We start from the raw sequence: 24,031 nt of genomic DNA, 5'->3' as shown, positions 1-24,031 counted from the left end.
CTTTTAGCCTTAAGATGTTTTGTGAATACGGACCCAAAGGGTTAAAGTGCAGCTTTGTCTATTTCTGTTGTTAAATGATCAGAAGTGTCACTCAAATCTCACGTCCAGGCCGGTCTAAAGCACACCTGTGAGTGTACAGGTTTGATCAGAGACGGGTCGTCTGGTCGAGGAGATGGGGACAGTCTCCTGTCCCACTCGTTCACACCCGACGCTTCACAACGCATCTGCAGAAACAACCTCTTCAGCTCACTGACGCTCAGCTGATGCTGCACTAGAGCTGTGGGCGTGTCTGTCTCCTGACCCACCAATCACAGCACAGGGAGGGTTCGAATGGGGCGGGGCATAAAAAGATTCCAAACTAATGTCATTGACTTTTCATTGCTGCGTTAATTGTTTAATTCATGCAAGGGCTTGAAACACTCAAAATAAGAACAAAGTTAATTGTAACACTGAAACAAGCATTTTCTGTGAAGCTGCTTAAAACTTGAATTTCTACGAAACTTGGATTGATTAAAAATTGAATCAAGTGGTGTTAGAGTCACTGCAGTTGTACTTTACAATAATAGGGTTATTAAACGGCACATACGCTGATCATATGAGTAATTAAACCCAAACACATGCCACCTCATGCTTCACAAACCTCCAACATGAGATTACTGTGCTTGACAAACACATTCTCTCCTTTAATCCGTTTTATGAAACTATACTAGAGAAAGAGAAAAAATTAAAACTGTCCATCTATCCATGGTTTTGAACAAATCGAGTGAGTCAATGAATCAGTGACTCATTCATAATAACAGTCACTTGCTTAGTTTCTGAATGAATCAGCTGTTCGAATGAATCGATTGAGTGAATGACTCAATGACTCAATGTCTATTCAATGCTTTTCTCATTTAACAATGACTTCACAGCCAAAATTCACATATGATTAATTTGCGATAATTAATCAGCACATCAAGTAATTAATTAAATCACATGACAGCCCTAAAGTAAAACCCTTTCAGCAACCAAATCCACATCAGAGCGGTTTCTGCTACTGGTTACGACACGTTTGACTAATAAAACAAAAGCAAAAACATGGTGATGATGGATGGTTCTTGGCTTCAAACCGGCCTAAGCAGGTTTGCTGGTCTTTGCTGGTTTAGCTGGTTTCTCATCCTAACCAGCTCACTCATACAAGACCATCAAACCACCTTAAACTGGTTTCTGTGTTCTCAAAACACCATAGAGTCTCGATACCTGTGTCCTCATGTCAAAGTTGTCCTCAAAGTCAGACTATAACGAGTTTGGGTGAAAGAGAGGACGTGAGACATGTTATACACTCATTAAAAACACAAGCTATTAAGAATAAAAGTGCACTAAACTACACACCTCAGTTGCCGATGTGTCGTCATCACAAGTGAAGTTGGTTTGATCGCTGTCGGTCTGTTTGACCAAAGAATGTCCCGACAGATCGCAGCAATAAAGGAAAAAAATCCCCCGATCAGACTTCACGTTATTCACATCATGATGGACGACAAGTAGATGATTCTTCATGAGGATCATATGAGAATGTGAAGGAGGGTCTGCTGTTCATGATGCAACACAGATGATGAGAACATGAACCTGACGTGATGCGTGAGAAGAGCATGTAGAAGTTTGATCACATGATCCTGACGGCGCTTCTGCATACATTCCTCAACATGCATCAGAGAAGTGAGGATGACATTAACACTGAACGTTTGTCAAGTTTCATCGCTGGAGGTTTGACCGGATGCTTTATACATGACGAAACATGCATCAGATAAGAGCAATGCTCTTGAGGAATGAACCAAGTGTCGTCCAGACATGGGTAAACGATGACCTACCAACTAGTGAAAATGAGTTGCACAAACAACAGGCACTTTGCACAGATAGGTGGCGCAATAGCGTCCCATGACATGTTTAACCCCCTGGGGTCGAAGCCCGCACAGGTGCGGTCGGTCTCGTATTTTCTTGATGACCGCGAAAAGAACTAAAAATACATTGTACAGATAAGAATAAGGTATCGTTTGAAACTGCAAATACTTTTATTTGTGTATAGTCATAATAACAACAAAACAATGTGCTTTTGTAAAATAAAGAAAATAAACAGGGTGCGCTCTCAGTCCTCACTGTCTCCGCGAATTGCTTTTAGAAACTCAGTGAATACTTTACACACAGACAGGAGAAATATATCTATAGAAAGCTTGACATGTCTACTTTTAAATTAAAGGGTTAGTTCACCCAAAAATGAAAATTAGCCCATAAATATCTCACCCTCAAGTCATCCTAGGTGTATTTGACTTTCTTCTTTCAGAGAAATCCAGTCGGAGTTATAAAAAAAAAATTTCTTTGATCTTTCAAGCTGTTTCATGGCACTCAGCGGGTGTTGCATGCATCAGTCCAAAAGAAGTTAAATAAAAAGCACCGAATCGATGCGTTTTTGTAAGAAAAATATCCATATTCAAAACGTAATAATCACTTTAATGTAGCTTGCGCCAACAGTTGTACAAAGAAGCAGCTCCGGGCGGATGACGTATGAGTTCAGCATTGCGCATGCGGCGGTGAGTCTCATGAAAACCAACGTTTGTTAACAGGATCAAAGGAAGCAAAGTATCTCGTATCGAAAAAAAATCCTCGTTTTGTACTTCTAATTCATGACTGTTGTTTTGATCTCTCCCCTGCGCTTCCGCGTTCGTCACTTCTGAGCGGTGCATGTGCAAAGCTGACCTCATACGTCATCCGCCCGGATGCAACAGTGAGCGCAAGCTAGATTAAAGTGACAACAACAAAAGGACATTATTTTTTTCCATAATCACCCAGCCCTGCTTATAACACATTACAATACATATTTGTAGGCTATTTGTGGAAGGTGCCATGCTGTGGAAGATCTCAAGCTTTTTCCAAACAATAACGATGAGAATAATCCCATGAATGTGGTGAATGAGAACGAACAGATGAAACACACTCTCAAAGCTCTTTAGACTGATGCGGCAGATAAACCAGACACACACACACACTCACACTCACACACACACACTCTCGCACACACTCACACTCACACTCACACTCACACTCACACTCACACTCACACTCACACTCACACTCTCGCACACACTCACGCACCACTCACCCTCACCCTCACACTCACCCTCTCGCACACACTCACGCACACACTCTCGCACACACTCTCGCACACACTCTCGCACACACTCTCGCACACACTCTCGCACACACTCTCGCACACACTCACGCACCTCGTCGTCAGAACTGTCCTGGAAGCCCTGCGCCAGAGACGAGCCGAGCGACGCGGCCTTGGGCTCCAGATAGCAGAGACACAGCGCCAGCGGGAAGGAGAGCGTGAGTGCGTACGGCACAGAGAACGAGGTGGAGAGCAGGAAGAAGAAGATGAAGAGGAAGCAGGGGATGAGCGACGGAGATTTGATGGGCATGAAGTGATGCAGGCTCTCGGGAAGAAAGCGCAGCTCGGTGAGGTCGGGGAAGCTCAGGTAACCGTCCTCATCCAGCAGCGAGGACAGATCGGGGAAGTGCAGAGAGAAGGAGAAGAGCGTGCCGCCTCTGCTGCGGCTCTGGTTCAGTCTCTGTTTGCGTGCGGACAGAAGCAGCGCTTGTTCCTCCAGAAGAGCCACTTTACGGTCCGCTTGGGCCTGACGGCGCCGGCAGCCCGCCGTGGTTTTGGCCGGACTGACGGAGGAGGCGCGCTTGCGGCTGCTTTCCCTGCGTCTCCTGCGCACTTTGGTGGACGAGACGGGAGAAGACGGGAGGGAGAGCTCAGATCCCAACGGATCCGATGAGTACAGACAAGACTGATGACGATGATGGAGGGAGAAAACGGTGAAGGCGTGTCGAATGCACGCATGAAAACATATGCATGTTTGAACACAAAAATGTGTGGTCAAAAGAAAAGCAAGAAAGCTGGTTAGTGAAGGACAGGTAACAAGAGTTCGATAAACAGAAGTACTGTGGCAACTGCTGCACTCGCCTAAAAATGTTAATGCATTTCTACACGATTGTTTGTCGTGCTACATGTTAGTAGTTTCAGCTAATCTATTATAAAAATGTTAAATTGCTGAAGTTTTATGAATTCAATTGATTAGACATTCCTTTGGGATTATTAAAAAAAGTAATTAAATTATTAAAACTGAAACATTCAGTAAAATGAAAATGGAAAACAGAATTTTAGAGGAAAAAATTAAAAGAATTTGGGAAAAATAAAACCTTTCATGGGTCACAATTATTCTTAAAATAAATAAATAAATAAAATGAATTATTATATTGTTAAAGTTTTATGAATTCAATTGATGACATCCTTTTTGATTATGAACATTTAATTGAACTAATAAAATAGAATCCAGAAAAATTCAAATGAAAAACAAAACTGAATTTTGAAAAAAAAAAAAAAACATTTCATTAGGGCACTATTATTGTTACAATTTTAATAAATTATTAAATTGTAAAAGTTTTTTGATTATAAAACGCATAGAAATGTAAGAATATGAGAAAAATAAAACTAAATTTGTGAAAAAATAGAACATTTCACAAGGCCCTTATAATGTTAAAAGTTTAATAAATTATTAAATTGTAAAGGTTTTATCAATTAAATTGATTAGACATTATTTTTGATTATAAAATGTATAGAAATGGAAGAATTTGAGAAAAAATAAAACTGAATATGGGAAGGAAAAAAAACATTTCTTGGGTACTACCTATTGTTAAAATTTTAATATATGATCAAATTGTAAAAGTTTTATGAATTAAATTGATTAAATGTCCTTTTTGATTGTAAAAATTCATAGAAATTTAAGAATTTGAGGAAAGAAAAAAAAAATCTGATTTTGATTCTGGTCCCTACCGGTCATGTTCAGAAGCATGAACGCAGAAACAAACCTCGTAACAGCAGATCAGATCATCACGTGTGTCAAGCTGTCATTCATTTGACGGTTACCTTGGTGACGGAGGGGGGCGGGGCTTGTTCTGCTTCGTCACTGTTGGCTTTATTCTCCTCCTCCACTGAGTTCATCTCCTCTGCTTTCTTCTCCGGCGTTTCCATGGCGATGAGGTCATCCGTAGCAACAGCGGGTTTGGCGTTCTTCTCGTCGTCACGGCTCACCGTCGCTGGCGCTGATCACAGATACATCAACATATCATTATTAACTATTATTAATCAGCGAACACAATCAGTGCTGTTACTGAACTCAAAATCAGTATTGATATGCAGAAACTGATGTTAAAATGTTGTGTACGTTTGCGCTTATACACCAGTCTGCAAAATAATCCAACAATAAGGAAAACATTACGAAAAATATGAAATCACAATTAATATTTTTAATTTTAATATTTTAACTGCTTTGCTATAATTATGCCACTAAAATTAAGTTATTAATTAATTATATAAATACTAGTGGGCAGTTTTTATGTCAATTTTTTTAAATAACAGAATTATGTTTGTTGTTGAAATAGAAACATTGAAAATGGTGTCTGTAATAAAAACTTGTTTTCAAGACAGATTTATTCAAACATACATTAAATAACGAAGACAAAATATGAATATGTAATATAGTGCATATATTTAGCAATGTATACATACACACACACACACACACACACACACACATACACACACTCAAACACACACACACACACACACACAAACAGAGACAGAGACAAAGAGACACACACACACACACACACACAGAGACACACACACACACACACACACAGAGACACACACACACACACACACACAGAGACACACACACACACACACACACAGAGACACACACACACACACACACACAGAGACACACACACACACACACACACAGAGACACACACACACACACACACACAGAGACACACACACACACACACACACAGAGACACACACACACACACACACACAGAGACACACACACACACACACACACAGAGACACACACACACACACACACACAGAGACACACACACACACACACACACAGAGACACACACACACACACACACACAGAGACACACACACACACACACACACAGAGACACACACACACACACACACACAGAGACACACACACACACACACACACAGAGACACACACACACACACACACACAGAGACACACACACACACACACACACAGAGACACACACACACACACACACACAGAGACACACACACACACACACACACAGAGACACACACACACACACACACACAGAGACACACACACACACACACACACAGAGACACACACACACACACACACACAGAGACACACACACACACACACACACAGAGACACACACACACACACACACACAGAGACACACACACACACACACACACAGAGACACACACACACACACACACACAGAGACACACACACACACACACACACAGAGACACACACACACACACACACACAGAGACACACACACACACACACACACAGAGACACACACACACACACACACACAGAGACACACACACACACACACACACAGAGACACACACACACACACACACACAGAGACACACACACACACACACACACAGAGACACACACACACACACACACACAGAGACACACACACACACACACACACAGAGACACACACACACACACACACACAGAGACACACACACACACACACACACAGAGACACACACACACACACACACACAGAGACACACACACACACACACACACAGAGACACACACACACACACACACACAGAGACACACACACACACACACACACAGAGACACACACACACACACACACACAGAGACACACACACACACACACACACAGAGACACACACACACACACACACACAGAGACACACACACACACACACACACAGAGACACACACACACACACACACACAGAGACACACACACACACACACACACAGAGACACACACACACACACACACACAGAGACACACACACACACACACACACAGAGACACACACACACACACACACACAGAGACACACACACACACACACACACAGAGACACACACACACACACACACACAGAGACACACACACACACACACACACAGAGACACACACACACACACACACACAGAGACACACACACACACACACACACAGAGACACACACACACACACACACACAGAGACACACACACACACACACACACAGAGACACACACACACACACACACACAGAGACACACACACACACACACACACAGAGACACACACACACACACACACACAGAGACACACACACACACACACACACAGAGACACACACACACACACACACACAGAGACACACACACACACACACACACAGAGACACACACACACACACACACACAGAGACACACACACACACACACACACAGAGACACACACACACACACACACACAGAGACACACACACACACACACACACAGAGACACACACACACACACACACACAGAGACACACACACACACACACACACAGAGACACACACACACACACACACACAGAGACACACACACACACACACACACAGAGACACACACACACACACACACACAGAGACACACACACACACACACACACAGAGACACACACACACACACACACACAGAGACACACACACACACACACACACAGAGACACACACACACACACACACACAGAGACACACACACACACACACACACAGAGACACACACACACACACACACACAGAGACACACACACACACACACACACAGAGACACACACACACACACACACACAGAGACACACACACACACACACACACAGAGACACACACACACACACACACACAGAGACACACACACACACACACACACAGAGACACACACACACACACACACACAGAGACACACACACACACACACACACAGAGACACACACACACACACACACACAGAGACACACACACACACACACACACAGAGACACACACACACACACACACACAGAGACACACACACACACACACACACAGAGACACACACACACACACACACACAGAGACACACACACACACACACACACAGAGACACACACACACACACACACACAGAGACACACACACACACACACACACAGAGACACACACACACACACACACACAGAGACACACACACACACACACACACAGAGACACACACACACACACACACACAGAGACACACACACACACACACACACAGAGACACACACACACACACACACACAGAGACACACACACACACACACACACAGAGACACACACACACACACACACACAGAGACACACACACACACACACACACAGAGACACACACACACACACACACACAGAGACACACACACACACACACACACAGAGACACACACACACACACACACACAGAGACACACACACACACACACACACAGAGACACACACACACACACACACACAGAGACACACACACACACACACACACAGAGACACACACACACACACACACACAGAGACACACACACACACACACACACAGAGACACACACACACACACACACACAGAGACACACACACACACACACACACAGAGACACACACACACACACACACACAGAGACACACACACACACACACACACAGAGACACACACACACACACACACACAGAGACACACACACACACACACACACAGAGACACACACACACACACACACACACACAAAGACACTCACACACACACACACACACTCACACAAAGACACTCACACACACAAAGACACTCACACTCACACACACGCACAAAGACACACTCACACACACAAAGACACTCACACAGACACTCACACAAAGACACTCACACACACACACACACAGACAAAGACACTCACACACACACACACACAGACAAAGACACTCACACACACACACACACAGACAAAGACACTCACACACACACACACACAGACAAAGACACTCACACACACACACACACAGACAAAGACACTCACACACACACACACACAGACAAAGACACTCACACACACACACACACAGACAAAGACACTCACACACACACACACACAGACAAAGACACTCACACACACACACACACAGACAAAGACACTCACACACACACACACACAGACAAAGACACTCACACACACACACACACAGACAAAGACACTCACACACACACACACACAGACAAAGACACTCACACACACACACACACAGACAAAGACACTCACACACACACACACACAGACAAAGACACTCACACACACACACACACAGACAAAGACACTCACACACACACACACACAGACAAAGACACTCACACACACACACACACAGACAAAGACACTCACACACACACACACACAGACAAAGACACTCACACACACACACACACAGACAAAGACACTCACACACACACACACACAGACAAAGACACTCACACACACACACACACAGACAAAGACACTCACACACACACACACACAGACAAAGACACTCACACACACACACACACAGACAAAGACACTCACACACACACACACACAGACAAAGACACTCACACACACACACACACAGACAAAGACACTCACACACACACACACACAGACAAAGACACTCACACACACACACACACAGACAAAGACACTCACACACACACACACACAGACAAAGACACTCACACACACACACACACAGACAAAGACACTCACACACACACACACACAGACAAAGACACTCACACACACACACACACAGACAAAGACACTCACACACACACACACACAGACAAAGACACTCACACACACACACACACAGACAAAGACACTCACACACACACACACACAGACAAAGACACTCACACACACACACACACAGACAAAGACACTCACACACACACACACACAGACAAAGACACTCACACACACACACACACAGACAAAGACACTCACACACACACACACACAGACAAAGACACTCACACACACACACACACAGACAAAGACACTCACACACACACACACACAGACAAAGACACTCACACACACACACACACAGACAAAGACACTCACACACACACACACACAGACAAAGACACTCACACACACACACACACAGACAAAGACACTCACACACACACACACACAGACAAAGACACTCACACACACACACACACAGACAAAGACACTCACACACACACACACACAGACAAAGACACTCACACACACACACACACAGACAAAGACACTCACACACACACACACACAGACAAAGACACTCACACACACACACACACAGACAAAGACACTCACACACACACACACACAGACAAAGACACTCACACACACACACACACAGACAAAGACACTCACACACACACACACACAGACAAAGACACTCACACACACACACACACAGACAAAGACACTCACACACACACACACACAGACAAAGACACTCACACACACACACACACAGACAAAGACACTCACACACACACACACACAGACAAAGACACTCACACACACACACACACAGACAAAGACACTCACACACACACACACACAGACAAAGACACTCACACACACACACACACAGACAAAGACACTCACACACACACACACACAGACAAAGACACTCACACACACACACACACAGACAAAGACACTCACACACACACACACACAGACAAAGACACTCACACACACACACACACAGACAAAGACACTCACACACACACACACACAGACAAAGACACTCACACACACACACACACAGACAAAGACACTCACACACACACACACACAGACAAAGACACTCACACACACACACACACAGACAAAGACACTCACACACACACACACACAGACAAAGACACTCACACACACACACACACAGACAAAGACACTCACACACACACACACACAGACAAAGACACTCACACACACACACACACAGACAAAGACACTCACACACACACACACACAGACAAAGACACACACACACACACTCTCACACACACATACACACACACACACACACACTCCCTCCCACCCCCCCCACACAAACAAACAAACACACACTCACACAATTTCAAGTGAATTGCGATTTATAAAGAATAATGCATTTAAAAAATGCAATAATTTGTTTTTTAAATTATATTTAGCAAAATTTGGTGCATCACTAATAAATACATACCTGAATATACACACACACACACACACACACACACACTGAAATACCGCTCTGAAACTGACTTGACTAGCTGGTTAGTGTGAGTTAGCGTGTTACGCACTGCTGTCCATGCTGGCTGTGACGGTGTGCCGCCTGCTGGCCGATCGCTGGAACTGCGGCGCGGCGCGTGAGATCTGAGCGCTCACTCGGCGAGTCTGCGCTTGTGTTCGGCCGCTGTAGCGGAACTTTGAGCCCAACGACAGGAAGCGCTTGGGAGGAGCTTCAGGAGAAACCAGCCTATCAGAACACAAGGATCAGACCGCTAATTAGATCGATAACATTTAAACATTTCACTTATGCGAGATGTGTCTGATGCTTTTAATGGCAGTTATAAATATTTCTGTAAATTATCCCAATATAGGAACTGAAACACATTTTCAAGTGTGAACAACAAAAACAAAGCATGTGGTTTTCATGAGGACACAACATTTATGTTTATACCACAGTGACTTGGTTGAAAAAGAAAAAAAAAAAACGTAATTTTTATTTTTTACTATTTGTCAATGAAAACTCTAAAGAAAAAGAAGAAAGAAAAAGAACAATTACGGTAAGTGCAATAAACTTATATGTTAACTAAAAATTATATCTATCTGTCTATCTATATATATATATATATATATCTATATCTATCTATATCTATATATATATACAGTGGGTACGGAAAGTATTCAGACCATTACATTGACCAAAAAAAGTTTTTTGAACAATTTTGGCAATTTTTCATAATTTTTTTATTGACAACATTTCTCCTTTTCATTTAGTTTAACTTGATGAACTACAATAACTAAAACTGAAATACAGAAATATAAAAAAAACTACACTGAAAAATGTTTTACTTTGGAACAATTTCTCTTAAAAATTGCTAGTAAATTTCACAAATTAATCACAAAGAAATGACAATTAACACAATGAATTAAACGTGAAATTTTGAATAAAATAGTGTTTTCTTGTACGGCAATAATCTAGGATTTATTTATAACTTTGAAATTGTTTTATTATTATTTTTACAGTGTACTAAAACTGACAAAAATGGCTAATTACTAAAACTTAAAATTTTAAATGAAAACAAAATATTAATAAAAACTATATTAGTATCGCAATGATACTAAAATAACACTAAATGTTTAGTTAAAGTTGAAGTACTAAAATGACTAAAATTAAAATGAATAAAAACAAATATATTTTTTAAAAAATGAATAAAAAAGACAAACACAATTTCGGATTTCTAAAATTAAAATCAACAGCGAAAATAAGCAAATAAAAATTAACTCAAAATATTAATAAATACTACATTAGTATCTCAGCGATACTAAAATAACACTAAATGTTTAGTTTAAGTTTACTAAAATTACTAAAACTGAAACAAAAATGAATAAAAACTAAAATATTCAAATATTATTAAATCTAAAAAGAAAACTAATAAAAATGCAAGACACAATTTCAGATGACTAAAATTCAAATCAACAGGGAAAACATGAAAATAAAACAAAATATTAATAAAAACTATATCAGTATCTAAACATTTAGTTTAGTGCTAAAATGACTACAACTTTGTACTAATATGACTAAAACCAAAATAAAAATGAAACCGACATTACAAAAAAAACAACTAAAGAAAATGACAAAAACACTTAAATGACAAATTTAAATCGAAGGGAAGACATAAGAAATAAAACTTCTCAGTATTAATGAACTCTACAGCATGGAGTCTGTCTGACCTGAAGAAGGTGTGATGCTCCACACAAACTTTCCACAGTCGCTTTGCTGCTTTGTGATTGGGCAGTTTAAATCCGATGGTGCTCTCGAACTGTTCCAGCTGAGCGAGAACAGAAAGCCAAGCGTTTCACGCTCGTTCAAACACGTTCGGACAAACTGCAGTCGATCTGAAGAACAGAACGAGACTCGTCTCATCTCACCTCTCCCGGCCGCACCTTGATGTAGAAGTTGTTCCTCTTGTAGGAGATCTTGAGTATTTTGGGCCAGGCGAAGCGATTGATGCGCAGTTTATCTCTGTAGACGAGGAGGCCGCTGGAACAAACTCCCAGCATGATCTCCACAGCCTCCGAATCCTGACAGAAACACACACAGATCCGTCACTCACCGTCTCAGGAACCGCAAATGAGGCTCACGAACACTAAAACCATAACGAAAAGTTGTCATTACTTAAAGGTGACCTATTACACCCCTTTCTACAAGATGTAATATATGTCTCAGGTGTCCACAGGATGTGTCTGTGAAGTTTCAGCTCAAAATACACCACAGATTATGTATTATATAATTTTGAAAATGCCTATTTTGAGTGGAAGCAGAAGCAGGCTGTTTTCGTGCCTGTCTCTTTAAATGCAAATGAGCTGCTGCTGCTCTTTTGACAAAAGCACAAAAAATGTACATAAAATTTCAAATGGTTTTATTTCAGTTTCAGACAAATGTATGATGCATGGAGGTTCGTTGATAGTTGTGGTAATTTTTTCACTTATTTTGTATTGAATATAACAGAAGATGATCAAACGAATCAATAAACCAATGCAGCACAACACGAGCATCAGTGTGACTCAGCGAGAAAACCATCAGCGCTGACAGGAACGTGACGTACCACACTGAACGAACTCACAATGGAGAACAAATTCACAATGAAGGTGCATGAAGCTGTGAGACGCTCGTGTTGAGCCGATATAGAGGACGAACAATGCACTGTAGCTGCAATACGGCTGAACAATGCACTGCAGCATGACGGAGCCGAAGACCTTCATCTTCCTGCTCTCACACACACACACACACACAAACACACACTATAATGATCACAGACATGCATGAGACCACAGCGTCAATCAAACACACGTATCCACAAACACACGCATGCACAGGCGCATCTTACCTCCTCCTGCACCTCTGCTAAACACTCAAACAGCCTCCCGAGCAGCTGAGCCAGCAGAGGAGGGGCGAGAGACAGAGAGAGAGAGAGAGAGAGAGAGAGAGAGAGAGAGAGAGAGAGAGATGGGCTGCAGCAGCCAATCAGAACAGCAGAGCGAGAGATCCTTCGTTTATGATCATATGAGCTGCTGCGCACAACCTGGACGCCATTCAAATGCATAAATGCTGTTGTGTTTAATCCTCATAACGTATTCGGGTCATTTTACTCGGGTATGTGTGGATCAGATTATATTCTCTGTTATAAATGTCATACAATGATATATTCAAATAAAATGTTACATTTATTTGTGTATGTGTGTGTATATTCAGTATCTCACAGAAGTGAGTACACCCCTCACATTTTTGTAAATATTTTATTATATCTTTTCATGTGACAACACTGAAGAAATGACACTTTGCTACAATGTAAAGTAGTGAGTGTACATCTTGCATAACAGTCAAAATAACTCCACACACAGCCATTAATGTCTAAACCGCTGGCCACAAAAGTGAGTACACCCCTAAGTGAAAATGTCCAAATTGGGCCCAAAGTGCCAATATTTTGTGTGTCCACCATTATTTTCCAGCACTGCTTAACCCTCTTGGGTATGGAGTTCACCAGAGCTTCACAGGTTGGCACTGGAGTCCTCTTCCACTCCTCCATGCCGACATATATTACACACACACACATATATATTTCTTAGTTTTTTTGATGTGGTCCATGTGTAATTTGACATTTCAAAGAATTTCTCAATTTTTTAATTAATAAAAACTTGAAATAGAAAACAGATTCTGAATGCATTATGAGGGTTAAATAAACTGATTTTAATAAACGTTGTGTGGCACCCATAAACAGTCCACACAGGCTAATAAATTATATTGCTTTGCAGAAGAATCACAGGTATTATGAATGAATGTAACTGTAACCTTTAACTCTAATATTTCAACAAAATCAAATTATAAACCAATGTTCAGATTTATGCTTGGGAAATGTATGCAAATTAGTGCATGTTTAATTAGATAATGCCTCATTTGCATATTAAGACAGAACATTTCAGAAAACTTGTATTACAAAGCAATTGTCTGAAGGCACTGTGATTATTAATTGCTGTAAAGTCTGGATGAGCTCGAGACGAGCAGCAGGTTAATGAGAGAAGTGTTAGTACAGCACACGCACGCACGCACGCACGCACACACAGGTTTATTTTTGTGAAAAGTGGGGACTCTCCATAGGCGTAATGGTTTTTATACTGTACAGACCGTATATTCTATTGCCCTACACTTACCCTACCCCTAAACCTACCCCTCACAGGAGACTTTCTGCTATTTCAGATTTTCAATACACTCCATTCTGTGTGATTTATAAGCAAAATTACAATAAAACAACTAAATAATTAAAACTTTAACTAAAATAAAAATGAAAAAGGATAAAATAAAAATAAAAACAAACTCCAAATATTAAAGGGGTCATATGATGCTGCTAAAAAGAACATAATTTTGTGTGACGACCCCGGTCTGGACTCTGCTTTGTCCACGGTGAAAGCCGATCCGGTGATCCGACAGCGCGAAGTGTAATATTTCCTCAGCGACAAGCACGGATCAGCTCCAGGCATGACGAAGTGGATATCGTCCTCTTTTGGAAGACCAAACAAAGTAGTTTCGCTTTCACAACGAAGCACACAGCGTCTTCAGGACATGGCGGCGGCGGCAGCAACAATACTACAGCGAGAATAAAAGTTACGCCTTCTTTCTTTGCGTGAACATTTGGGCGGCGTTATGCAAATCTTCCCACACAGTGATGTAGATATGTGGGGGTGTGTTAGAACGAGGCGTTTTAGGTTAGGCGTGGCTGACTCAACTTTTATAAAGAATATCTCTTTGGATTTGAGACTTTAGTCTTTGCAACTTTACAGATCTTCTTTATGCACCAAGAGCTTGTAACACTCCAAAGAGAAAGGAAAATTTGAAAATCGCATCATATGACCCCTTTAATAAAACTATAATAGTTTCTTAATGATACATAAGTAACACTGTTCTGAAGTGACTGCAAATCCGGACATGTGATCGTCACACACAGTGTCTCGCATGATGACGTGAAATGTCTCGGTTACGTACGTAACCCTCGATCCCTGATGGAGGGAACGGAGACGTTATGTCGAACGACATATGGGGTCTCACTTGGGAGGCCAATCATCTCGGAGTTTAAGAGAAAACGGCAATGAGAATTGGCTAGTGGATTGCTGAGCCACTCCCCGTGCCTACGGGTATATAAGGCGACAGCGCGCATCCACTTATTAGGCTTTACGCTGAGGAGCCGAGAACGTGTCCCAGCAACAGCGAATAGTTCAAGGTTGTGGCATGGGGACATAACGTCTCTGTTCCCTCCATCAAGGATCGAGGGTTACATACGTAACCGAGACACTACGAGTTATGTCGAACGACATATGGGGTCCATGGAAAACGCTACAACCTGAACACCATCACAACCCTGCGGCGCTGCAATTGTTGACAAGCCGAAGTGCGTCACAAAAGTTACGCTAAAGGCCATAACCTTACCAAAGCCCCAGCACAAATTCACTGACCTTGGTACCGAAGGGGACCACAGGTAAGTACATCGCTGGTGGAGAAGGCCATGCTGCTGTTCCGTCCACAAAGAAGTTTTTGGAAGAGATTTCAACCTTCAGTGAAAGATTGCTTCAAATCTTTCCTATTTGTTCTTTCAGCCTGGCAGAACGATGGGGAAGCGAGCCTTAAGGAAAAAGTTTGCTACGGAGACCACATCCTACCCGTAGGGAGGTGACATGTTATCCCTGATATGGACTGACCCAGGGGGCAGTACTACATATGGAATGGGTCTCTGAGGCAGGTCCTACCTTAAAGTAGGGATGGAACAACTACCAGAAGAGACTGACAGAGCAGGACTGTCAAGGGAAGACACTGGTTTACCGAGAGGAAATCCTTACCGTGGAAGAATACACATTTGGGATTACCCATAGGGAATCAAGCCATAGGGACACCTAGCCCAGGACAGGGGCTGGCCGGGACACCGGGCATGCTAACATCAGTACTGGGCCTGGTGTCTGACTGCTCTGCCAAGTCTGACTGCCGGGGGTGCTGGAGGATGCTCGACCATGGTTTGCCAACCGGGGAACTCTACTGGGAGAAGAAAGGTGCTCGCATCCCCGTGTGAGGGGGAATGGCGCAGCAAGCGTGACACCGAGACAGATTTTCCCACCAATTGCCTGCTACCCAACACACGGGAAGAAACCGGCTCTACACGAAGGTTGTAAAACCTGTGCTCGCATCCCCGTGTGAGGGGGAATGGCGCAGCAAGCGTGACACCGAGCCAGATTTTCCCGCCAATTGCCTGCTACCCAACACACGGGAAGAAACTGGCTCTACACGAAGGTTGTAAAACCTTGCGAAGGTGTTAGGTGTCGCCCAGCCCGCAGCTCGACAGATGTATGCCAGAGAGGCGCCGTGTGCCAGCGCCCAGGAGGAGGCAACACTCCGAGTGGAGTGGGCTCTCACCCCCAGGGGGCACGGCTCGCCTTGGGATTGGTACGCCAAGGCGATGGCCTCCACTATCCACTGGCTCTACACGAAGGTTGTAAAACCTTGCGAAGGTGTTAGGTGTCGCCCGGCCCGACAGATGTCTGCCAGAGAGGTGCCGTGCGCCAATGCCCAGGAGGAAGCAACACTCTGAGTGGAGTGAGCTCTCACCCCCAGGGGTCACGGCTCGCCTTGGGATCGGTACGCCAAGGTGATGGCATCCACTATCCAGTGGTGCCATATGATGCCCAGTCATCGAGATAGTTGAGGATCCTGATGCCCACTTCCCATAGTGGGGCAAGGGCGCCCTCCCCGACTTTCATGAAGACACGAGGGGTGGACCTTGTACTGCCATGCCCGACCCTCGAACGCAAACCGTAGGAATGGTCTGTTACGAAGAAGTATCGAGACATGAAAGTACGCGTCCTTCAGGTCGATCGCTGCAAACCAATCCTGGGCTTGAACGCACTTGATAATACGTTTCTGCGTCAACATCTTGAACGGGAGCTTGTGAAGGGCTCGATTCAAGACTCGCAGATCTAAAATAGGTCGAAGGCCACAGCTTTTCTTGGGTATGATGAAGTAAGGGCTGTAAAACCCCTTCCTCATCTTGGCTGGAGGGACCGGCTCGATTGCATCCTTCACCAACAGGACAGCAATCTCCTCGCACAAGACAGAGGCGTCTCGGACTGCCACCGAAGTCTCGAGAACACCATTGAACTTTGGAGGTTGCCTGGTGAACTGAATTGTGTAGCTGAGTTGAACCGTCCGAATGAGCTAGCAGGACGGGTTGGGCAACGCAAGCTACGCTCCTAAACTCCGTATGAGTGGCACCAAAGGGACAGTCGATGCACCCGCAGTGGTGCTGCAATGGGGAGTTGTTCTGGGTGGCCCAGAAGGCCTAGCGTTCTGAATCATCACAGCAAAACTCCCCGAGTCCCTGGAGGGACTGGCCAGAGACACATGGAGAGGCGTTGCGTCTCCGAACCGCGACCTCTCGGCCACTGGCGATAGAGGGTATCATGGGTGAGAGTGAGGAAGCGGTGCATCGCTCACTGTCGACCCACGAGCCTTGCAACCCGGAGGAAAAGGAAACTGCTCTTTCTTTGACAATGTGGTTACCGCTGACCGTTGAGCCAAACAAGAGACAAAAGATTCTCCACCCGGCCCTCCTCCGGAGGAAGGAGCGGCGCTGTCCTCGCCACCTCCTGAAGAGTAGTCTCCCACATCTCCGGGTTGCCCGTTTCAGGGCCGCTTCGTCATCTTCTTAGAGAATCTAGCGGCTGGATGTGACGCCGCTCTCCTCCATGGAGCTCGACGCGCCGGCCTCGACGATGTCTCAGCACGATGTCTCTTCCCGAGGGACCGCGATGTGACTTACGTCACCCAGAGGGCAAAGTCAGTCGCCGTGCGCAGCTCCTGCATCAACCTCGGGCAGGTACTACCCTCGTGCATTTGTACCCAAGGCCTTGGCTTGGTGAACTTGCAGGATCACCATTGCATGCAGGACAAAGGCAGCTTGGCCCGCAGCACTGTAAGCTTTGGCAGCGAGAGCTGCCGACAGCTTACAGGCTTTGGACAGGAGACGCGGACTATTCCTCCAAGTGGCGGCGTTTTTTGCGGGCACAGGTGCACTGCAATCGCTCTCTCCTTCTGGGGAATGTCGACGCACCCCCTAGCCGCCCCGCTATCGAGGGTAGTGAGGACGGAGGAAGGAGACAAGCGGCTTCTGGCCGTAAAAGGGGCTGTCCACGACTACGTCACTTCCTCATGCACCTCCGGGAAGAAAGGAACCAGAGCAGACCGCGGTTGTGAGCCGCGCACTCTACATTGAGAAACCATTCGTCCAGCCGCGAGCACTCAGGGCTGGGCGGTGTATTCACCTCCAACCTGATGCTAACGGCTGCCCGGGCAAGCACGGCCATCAACTCTGGGTCCAATTCGGCAGTGGCGACAACACCCGAGGGGGGGCAGCCCTGCCGAATCTTCATCCACAGAGGTCAATAGTTCATCCCCCGATGCTGCAATTGTCATCTGATCCCCCGGCGGCACATCAAATGAAATGCTAGGACCACCATAAGACAGCCCAGCAGAATCACTCAGCAGCCGCACAGGACAAACGCTGCGGAAGGAGTGAGAGGTCCATGGGGCGTGGCCCGGTGGAGAAGCTCTTACTGTCACCCTCATATCTCCCAGAGCACTAGCTGGCGGTCCTCTGTTCGTAGTAGAGAAACGGGTAGTGACAGGACAAAAACAGGACGGGTAGTGACAGACAAAATCCACTAGCCAATTCTCATTTGCGTTTTCTCTTAAACTCAGAGATGATTGGCCTCCCAAGTGAGACCCCATATGTCATTCGACATAAGTCATAGTGACCGACAGATAGGGAACTCACTTGCAGCTGCGGTGAAGCTCCAGGACTTTCTCCTCCAGCTCTTTGGTCTGGTTCGGGGCCAAACGTATGTCGCTGAGATGAGCGGATCCCTGCAGCTCAGAGTCATAGTCACCCAGCTCCGACTGAACCGTGTAGGAGCCCAACACGCTGTGAGTGGCGAAAGAACACGGCAAACGCCCAGAAACCACGTCGTCCCTCAGCTGCAGACACAGGTAATACCTGAGAGAGAGAGAGAGAGTGTGTGTGTGAGAGAGAGAGAGAGAGAGAGACACAGAGACAGAGACACACAGAGAGAGAAATCTTGCTTTAGCAACTTTGTTATTATTATTATTATTTAATTACATTAAGATAATAACATTTTTATATTTATAATAATTTTAAAAATTGATAAACTACATAGACATATTTAAAAAAAGACAAAAAAATTTTTTAAACTAAATTTAAATGGATTCAATATATAAAAAAATAATATCTCGATACTAAAATAAGAGCTGAAATTTTTTTTTATATATATATATCCCAAGCAGACCTGGTGATGTCCTCGGAGAGCTGCGATGGATCGGGAGGATAAAACTTCACACTGAAGGCAAAGTTCCAGGGACCAGCTGAAAAACAAGAAAACTTCCTGTAAGAACTCGAAGACGTTTGGATGGAGACAAAGAAGGAGTCTGTTAGGGAAAGACGTACTGATGATCTGCTGCTTCATCTCTTTGGAAGTGTCCAGCCAGTTCTGTGGGAAAAGCAGGAGGTTCGGCATTGAAAAACAGGCAGATAGACATGACACCAGATCAGAGGACCAAGACTGACAAACACCTTCTGGTTTTCAGCGTCCCGGTGTGTAATGCCGAAATAGTCCTTCTCCAGGAGATTCAGGTGATCGCAAACCTTATCGAACAGCACCTGACCTTTCGCTCTTTTCTGTTGCACACAAACACACACAGAGATCCATTAAAGGCACAGTGCAGCCAAAAATCATCATTCTGTCATCATTTACTCGTCCTCATGTCCCTCAAACCTGTATGACTTGATGTGGAAGACAAAAGAAGAATGCTGGCAACCAAATAGTTCTGGTTTCCATTGACTTCCATTGTATTTTTTGTCCATATAATGGAAGTCAATGGGAACCACAACGGTTTGGCTCCCAACATACTTCAAAATATCTTCCTTTGCGTTCAATAGAGCAAATAACTAATTTTTTTAACTTTTTATATTTTTAACTAAATAATGTGTATTTCAACATTTTAAATTAGTTGCACGACGTAACATGATTTCATTAAAACTGAAATAAAAATTAATAAAAAATATACAGACAAATAAATAAATACAAAAAAAGCCAAAAACACAACAAAATCACTATAACTAAAATGAAAATGGAAAATATAAAAGATACAAAAACTAATTATTCATTCAAAATATTAATAAAAACTACAGTATAATAGCATTTCAATGATACTAAAATAACAGGTTTGAATAAATGATGACAAGATTTTAATTTTGGGGTGAATTGGAGTCGAAAAATTATAAAAAGGTAAAATAATTTAGTTTATCGCTGCATGTCATGTGACCATTAATCCACATCAGAGAACCATGAACATGCTAATATGTTGCTAAATTATTGAAATATGAACTTTAAATCTAAGGGGGACTTTAAATACATAACATTTAAAAATAAATAAATATATATATAACAATTAAAATAAAATAATTAAAATATAAACAATTAGAATAAAAATATCAAAGGGGTTGTGGCTGACAAAAATGAATAAATACATTAAAAAAAAAAAAAAGATTAAGAATCTTTTCCCCCGAACTAAGAGAGTGTGAATTTACGTCTTTATTAAATCAACAAATCTGTTTTGCCCCAGTTAGAATTTATAATCTTAATGCACTTCCTGTTGTATTGGGTAAATAACGAGTAAACCCACAGCAATGATAGTGGATTAGTAATTAACATCTCTTCTTGACTCGTTTAGACTTTCAGAAGCAAGTTAGTCTCAGATTCTATTTATTTAACAGACAAAAGCATCTATTGATATTCCTCAGAAACACTTTCCTCTGAGAATCAAGCCTGGCGCAGATAAATCATGTTTACAAACGAATAATATGCTATTATGAGCGCTTCAGAGTGTGTGTTTGTGACTGAAGATCCAGAGAATCAGCAGGATTCCAAAATTTCAAAAAACTATTAGTATCGTCATTTTTTGGTTTTTATAGCACTTACAAAAACTTATATTGGTTTTTATAGCACAAATAAAATTATTATTATTTTTTTATTAGCATTACTAAATTCTACTTTTATTTCACTGTGCATTTGTTTTACAATATTTCTTATTTTAATATTTTTAATAACACCAATAATCAATACCAATAATATTTTATAGTCATATTGGTTTATAACTATAATATGACTTTTTTTTTGGCAAAATTGTGCAGTCCTGCAAACAAGCAAAACACAGCAAACCTAAAGCGCTTTCCTAAAGCATTTTAAATCACAATCATAATTTTAAATCAGAAAAATTGCAGGTTTTAAAGCCTGAAACTACAGAGAGATTTCTGGACGGCTGATTTCATTATTAATTATTTTTTCACAAAATTTGAATACAACTATATTAGGGCTGATTGGTTATTCAAAAAAAAAAAAAATTAAAAAAATAAAATAAATACATAATTGCAATATGGTTTAGTGTGACTAATGAATCACAAAGGTATTAAAGATGAAGAAATTAAGACAAAAATATTAGTTTGTGTAAAATAAAATTGTTAAATATATTTGTAAGTACAATAGCATTACAATATTAATATATTTAGTCTTATTTTGTTTAATATTTTTAATTAATCATTATAATAAAAAAACATTCTTTTAAAGTCATATTGATATATAAACCAAACAATATTTTTTTTAGCAAATTGTGCAGCGACACAAACAAGTTCTTTAAAAATGCAATTTAAATCTCAATTTTTAGCTGAGAAAAAATAAAATCAGGATTGAAAATTGTGATTTAATTAACAAAACTTTGTACGGTCGTTTGATAGCAGTTGAGCTAGACCTGTTTTAGTTTGAATTGTGTCCTGATTTCATGAACTCGTCACAGAAATGATCCTTCCATGACAGTCCATTCACTCTCTGTCCTTCATCATCATCTTCATCATCATCACTCACCTCCACGGTGCAGGTGTAGTCAGTGCCATCCAGCAGTCTGACCTTACACTCCATGACCTTCAGTCGCTGAGTCCTGCCTAGCGCTGACCAGGAGAGTCTGCTGCTCAAAGACTTCTGGGAAACGTAGTCGTCCTCGTGCTGCTGCTGATGAGGCGATCTGACCTCTGACTGACCCTGCGGGAACACAGCATCGGAATATCGAAATCAGCCTTATTTTAGGATCACCGAGACACTATTAGAATTTTAATTAAAGGGGTCATATGATGCGATTTCAAGTTGTTCTTTCTCTTTGGAGTGTTACAAGCTGATTGTGCATAGATAAGATCCCTGAAGTTGCAAAGACTAAAGTCTCGAAACCAAAGAGATATTCTTTATCAAAGTTAAGACTCTGCCACGCCCCCCTAAAACGGCTCGTTCTAACACGCCCCCACATGTCTACCTCACTATGTGGAAATATTAGCATAATGCGCCCAAATGTGCACGCAAAGAAAGAAGGTGTGGTTTCAGTAACCGCAGTTAGTGTTGAAGCAGCATGTCAGGGAGACGCTGTGTGTTTCTAGGAGAAAGCAGAAGCACTTTATTTGGAAGATCACTTACAACAGAACAGCAATGCATTTTATGGACGACCGTTTCGTGAACCTAGGAGAGGAGGTCATTCTGACTTTGCTATGACAATCTGGCGCTTCTGAATCAGCGACTGTTGTTGCGTAGCGTTACTAGTTTAAGTATTTGCTATTGACTGTTCAAATG

The 24,031-nt window shown here is 42.7% G+C and overlaps 1 protein-coding gene across 1 annotated transcript in view; it reads right to left on the bottom strand.

Annotated features, from left to right (window-relative positions):
- Window positions 1-984: 984 nt before the first annotated feature.
- Window positions 985-24,031, bottom strand: part of LOC107549790 (band 4.1-like protein 3) — a 54,163-nt gene continuing 31,116 nt past the window's right edge. Inside the window, exons 3-16 of the mRNA XM_016230965.1 lie at window positions 23,282-23,455; window positions 20,935-21,039; window positions 20,809-20,851; window positions 20,651-20,726; window positions 20,122-20,340; window positions 19,628-19,941; window positions 14,140-14,375; window positions 13,181-13,333; window positions 12,983-13,080; window positions 11,326-11,501; window positions 4,967-5,142; window positions 3,258-3,827; window positions 1,372-1,425; window positions 985-1,275 (exon numbers count right to left, since the gene is read on the bottom strand). Of these exons, the coding sequence (XP_016086451.1) occupies window positions 1,195-1,275; window positions 1,372-1,425; window positions 3,258-3,827; window positions 4,967-5,142; window positions 11,326-11,501; window positions 12,983-13,080; window positions 13,181-13,333; window positions 14,140-14,375; window positions 19,628-19,941; window positions 20,122-20,340; window positions 20,651-20,726; window positions 20,809-20,851; window positions 20,935-21,039; window positions 23,282-23,455 (2,475 nt within the window). The 3' untranslated portion in view covers window positions 985-1,194. The remainder of the gene's footprint in view (window positions 1,276-1,371; window positions 1,426-3,257; window positions 3,828-4,966; window positions 5,143-11,325; window positions 11,502-12,982; window positions 13,081-13,180; window positions 13,334-14,139; window positions 14,376-19,627; window positions 19,942-20,121; window positions 20,341-20,650; window positions 20,727-20,808; window positions 20,852-20,934; window positions 21,040-23,281; window positions 23,456-24,031) is intronic.

Source organism: Sinocyclocheilus grahami, unplaced genomic scaffold, assembly GCF_001515645.1.
Source record: "Sinocyclocheilus grahami isolate Dianchi unplaced genomic scaffold, SAMN03320097.WGS_v1.1 scaffold381.1, whole genome shotgun sequence".
Lineage (NCBI taxonomy): Eukaryota > Metazoa > Chordata > Actinopteri > Cypriniformes > Cyprinidae > Sinocyclocheilus > Sinocyclocheilus grahami.
The sequence above is the reverse complement of the archived record's forward strand: the minus strand, read 5'-3'. Positions and strand labels throughout refer to the sequence as shown.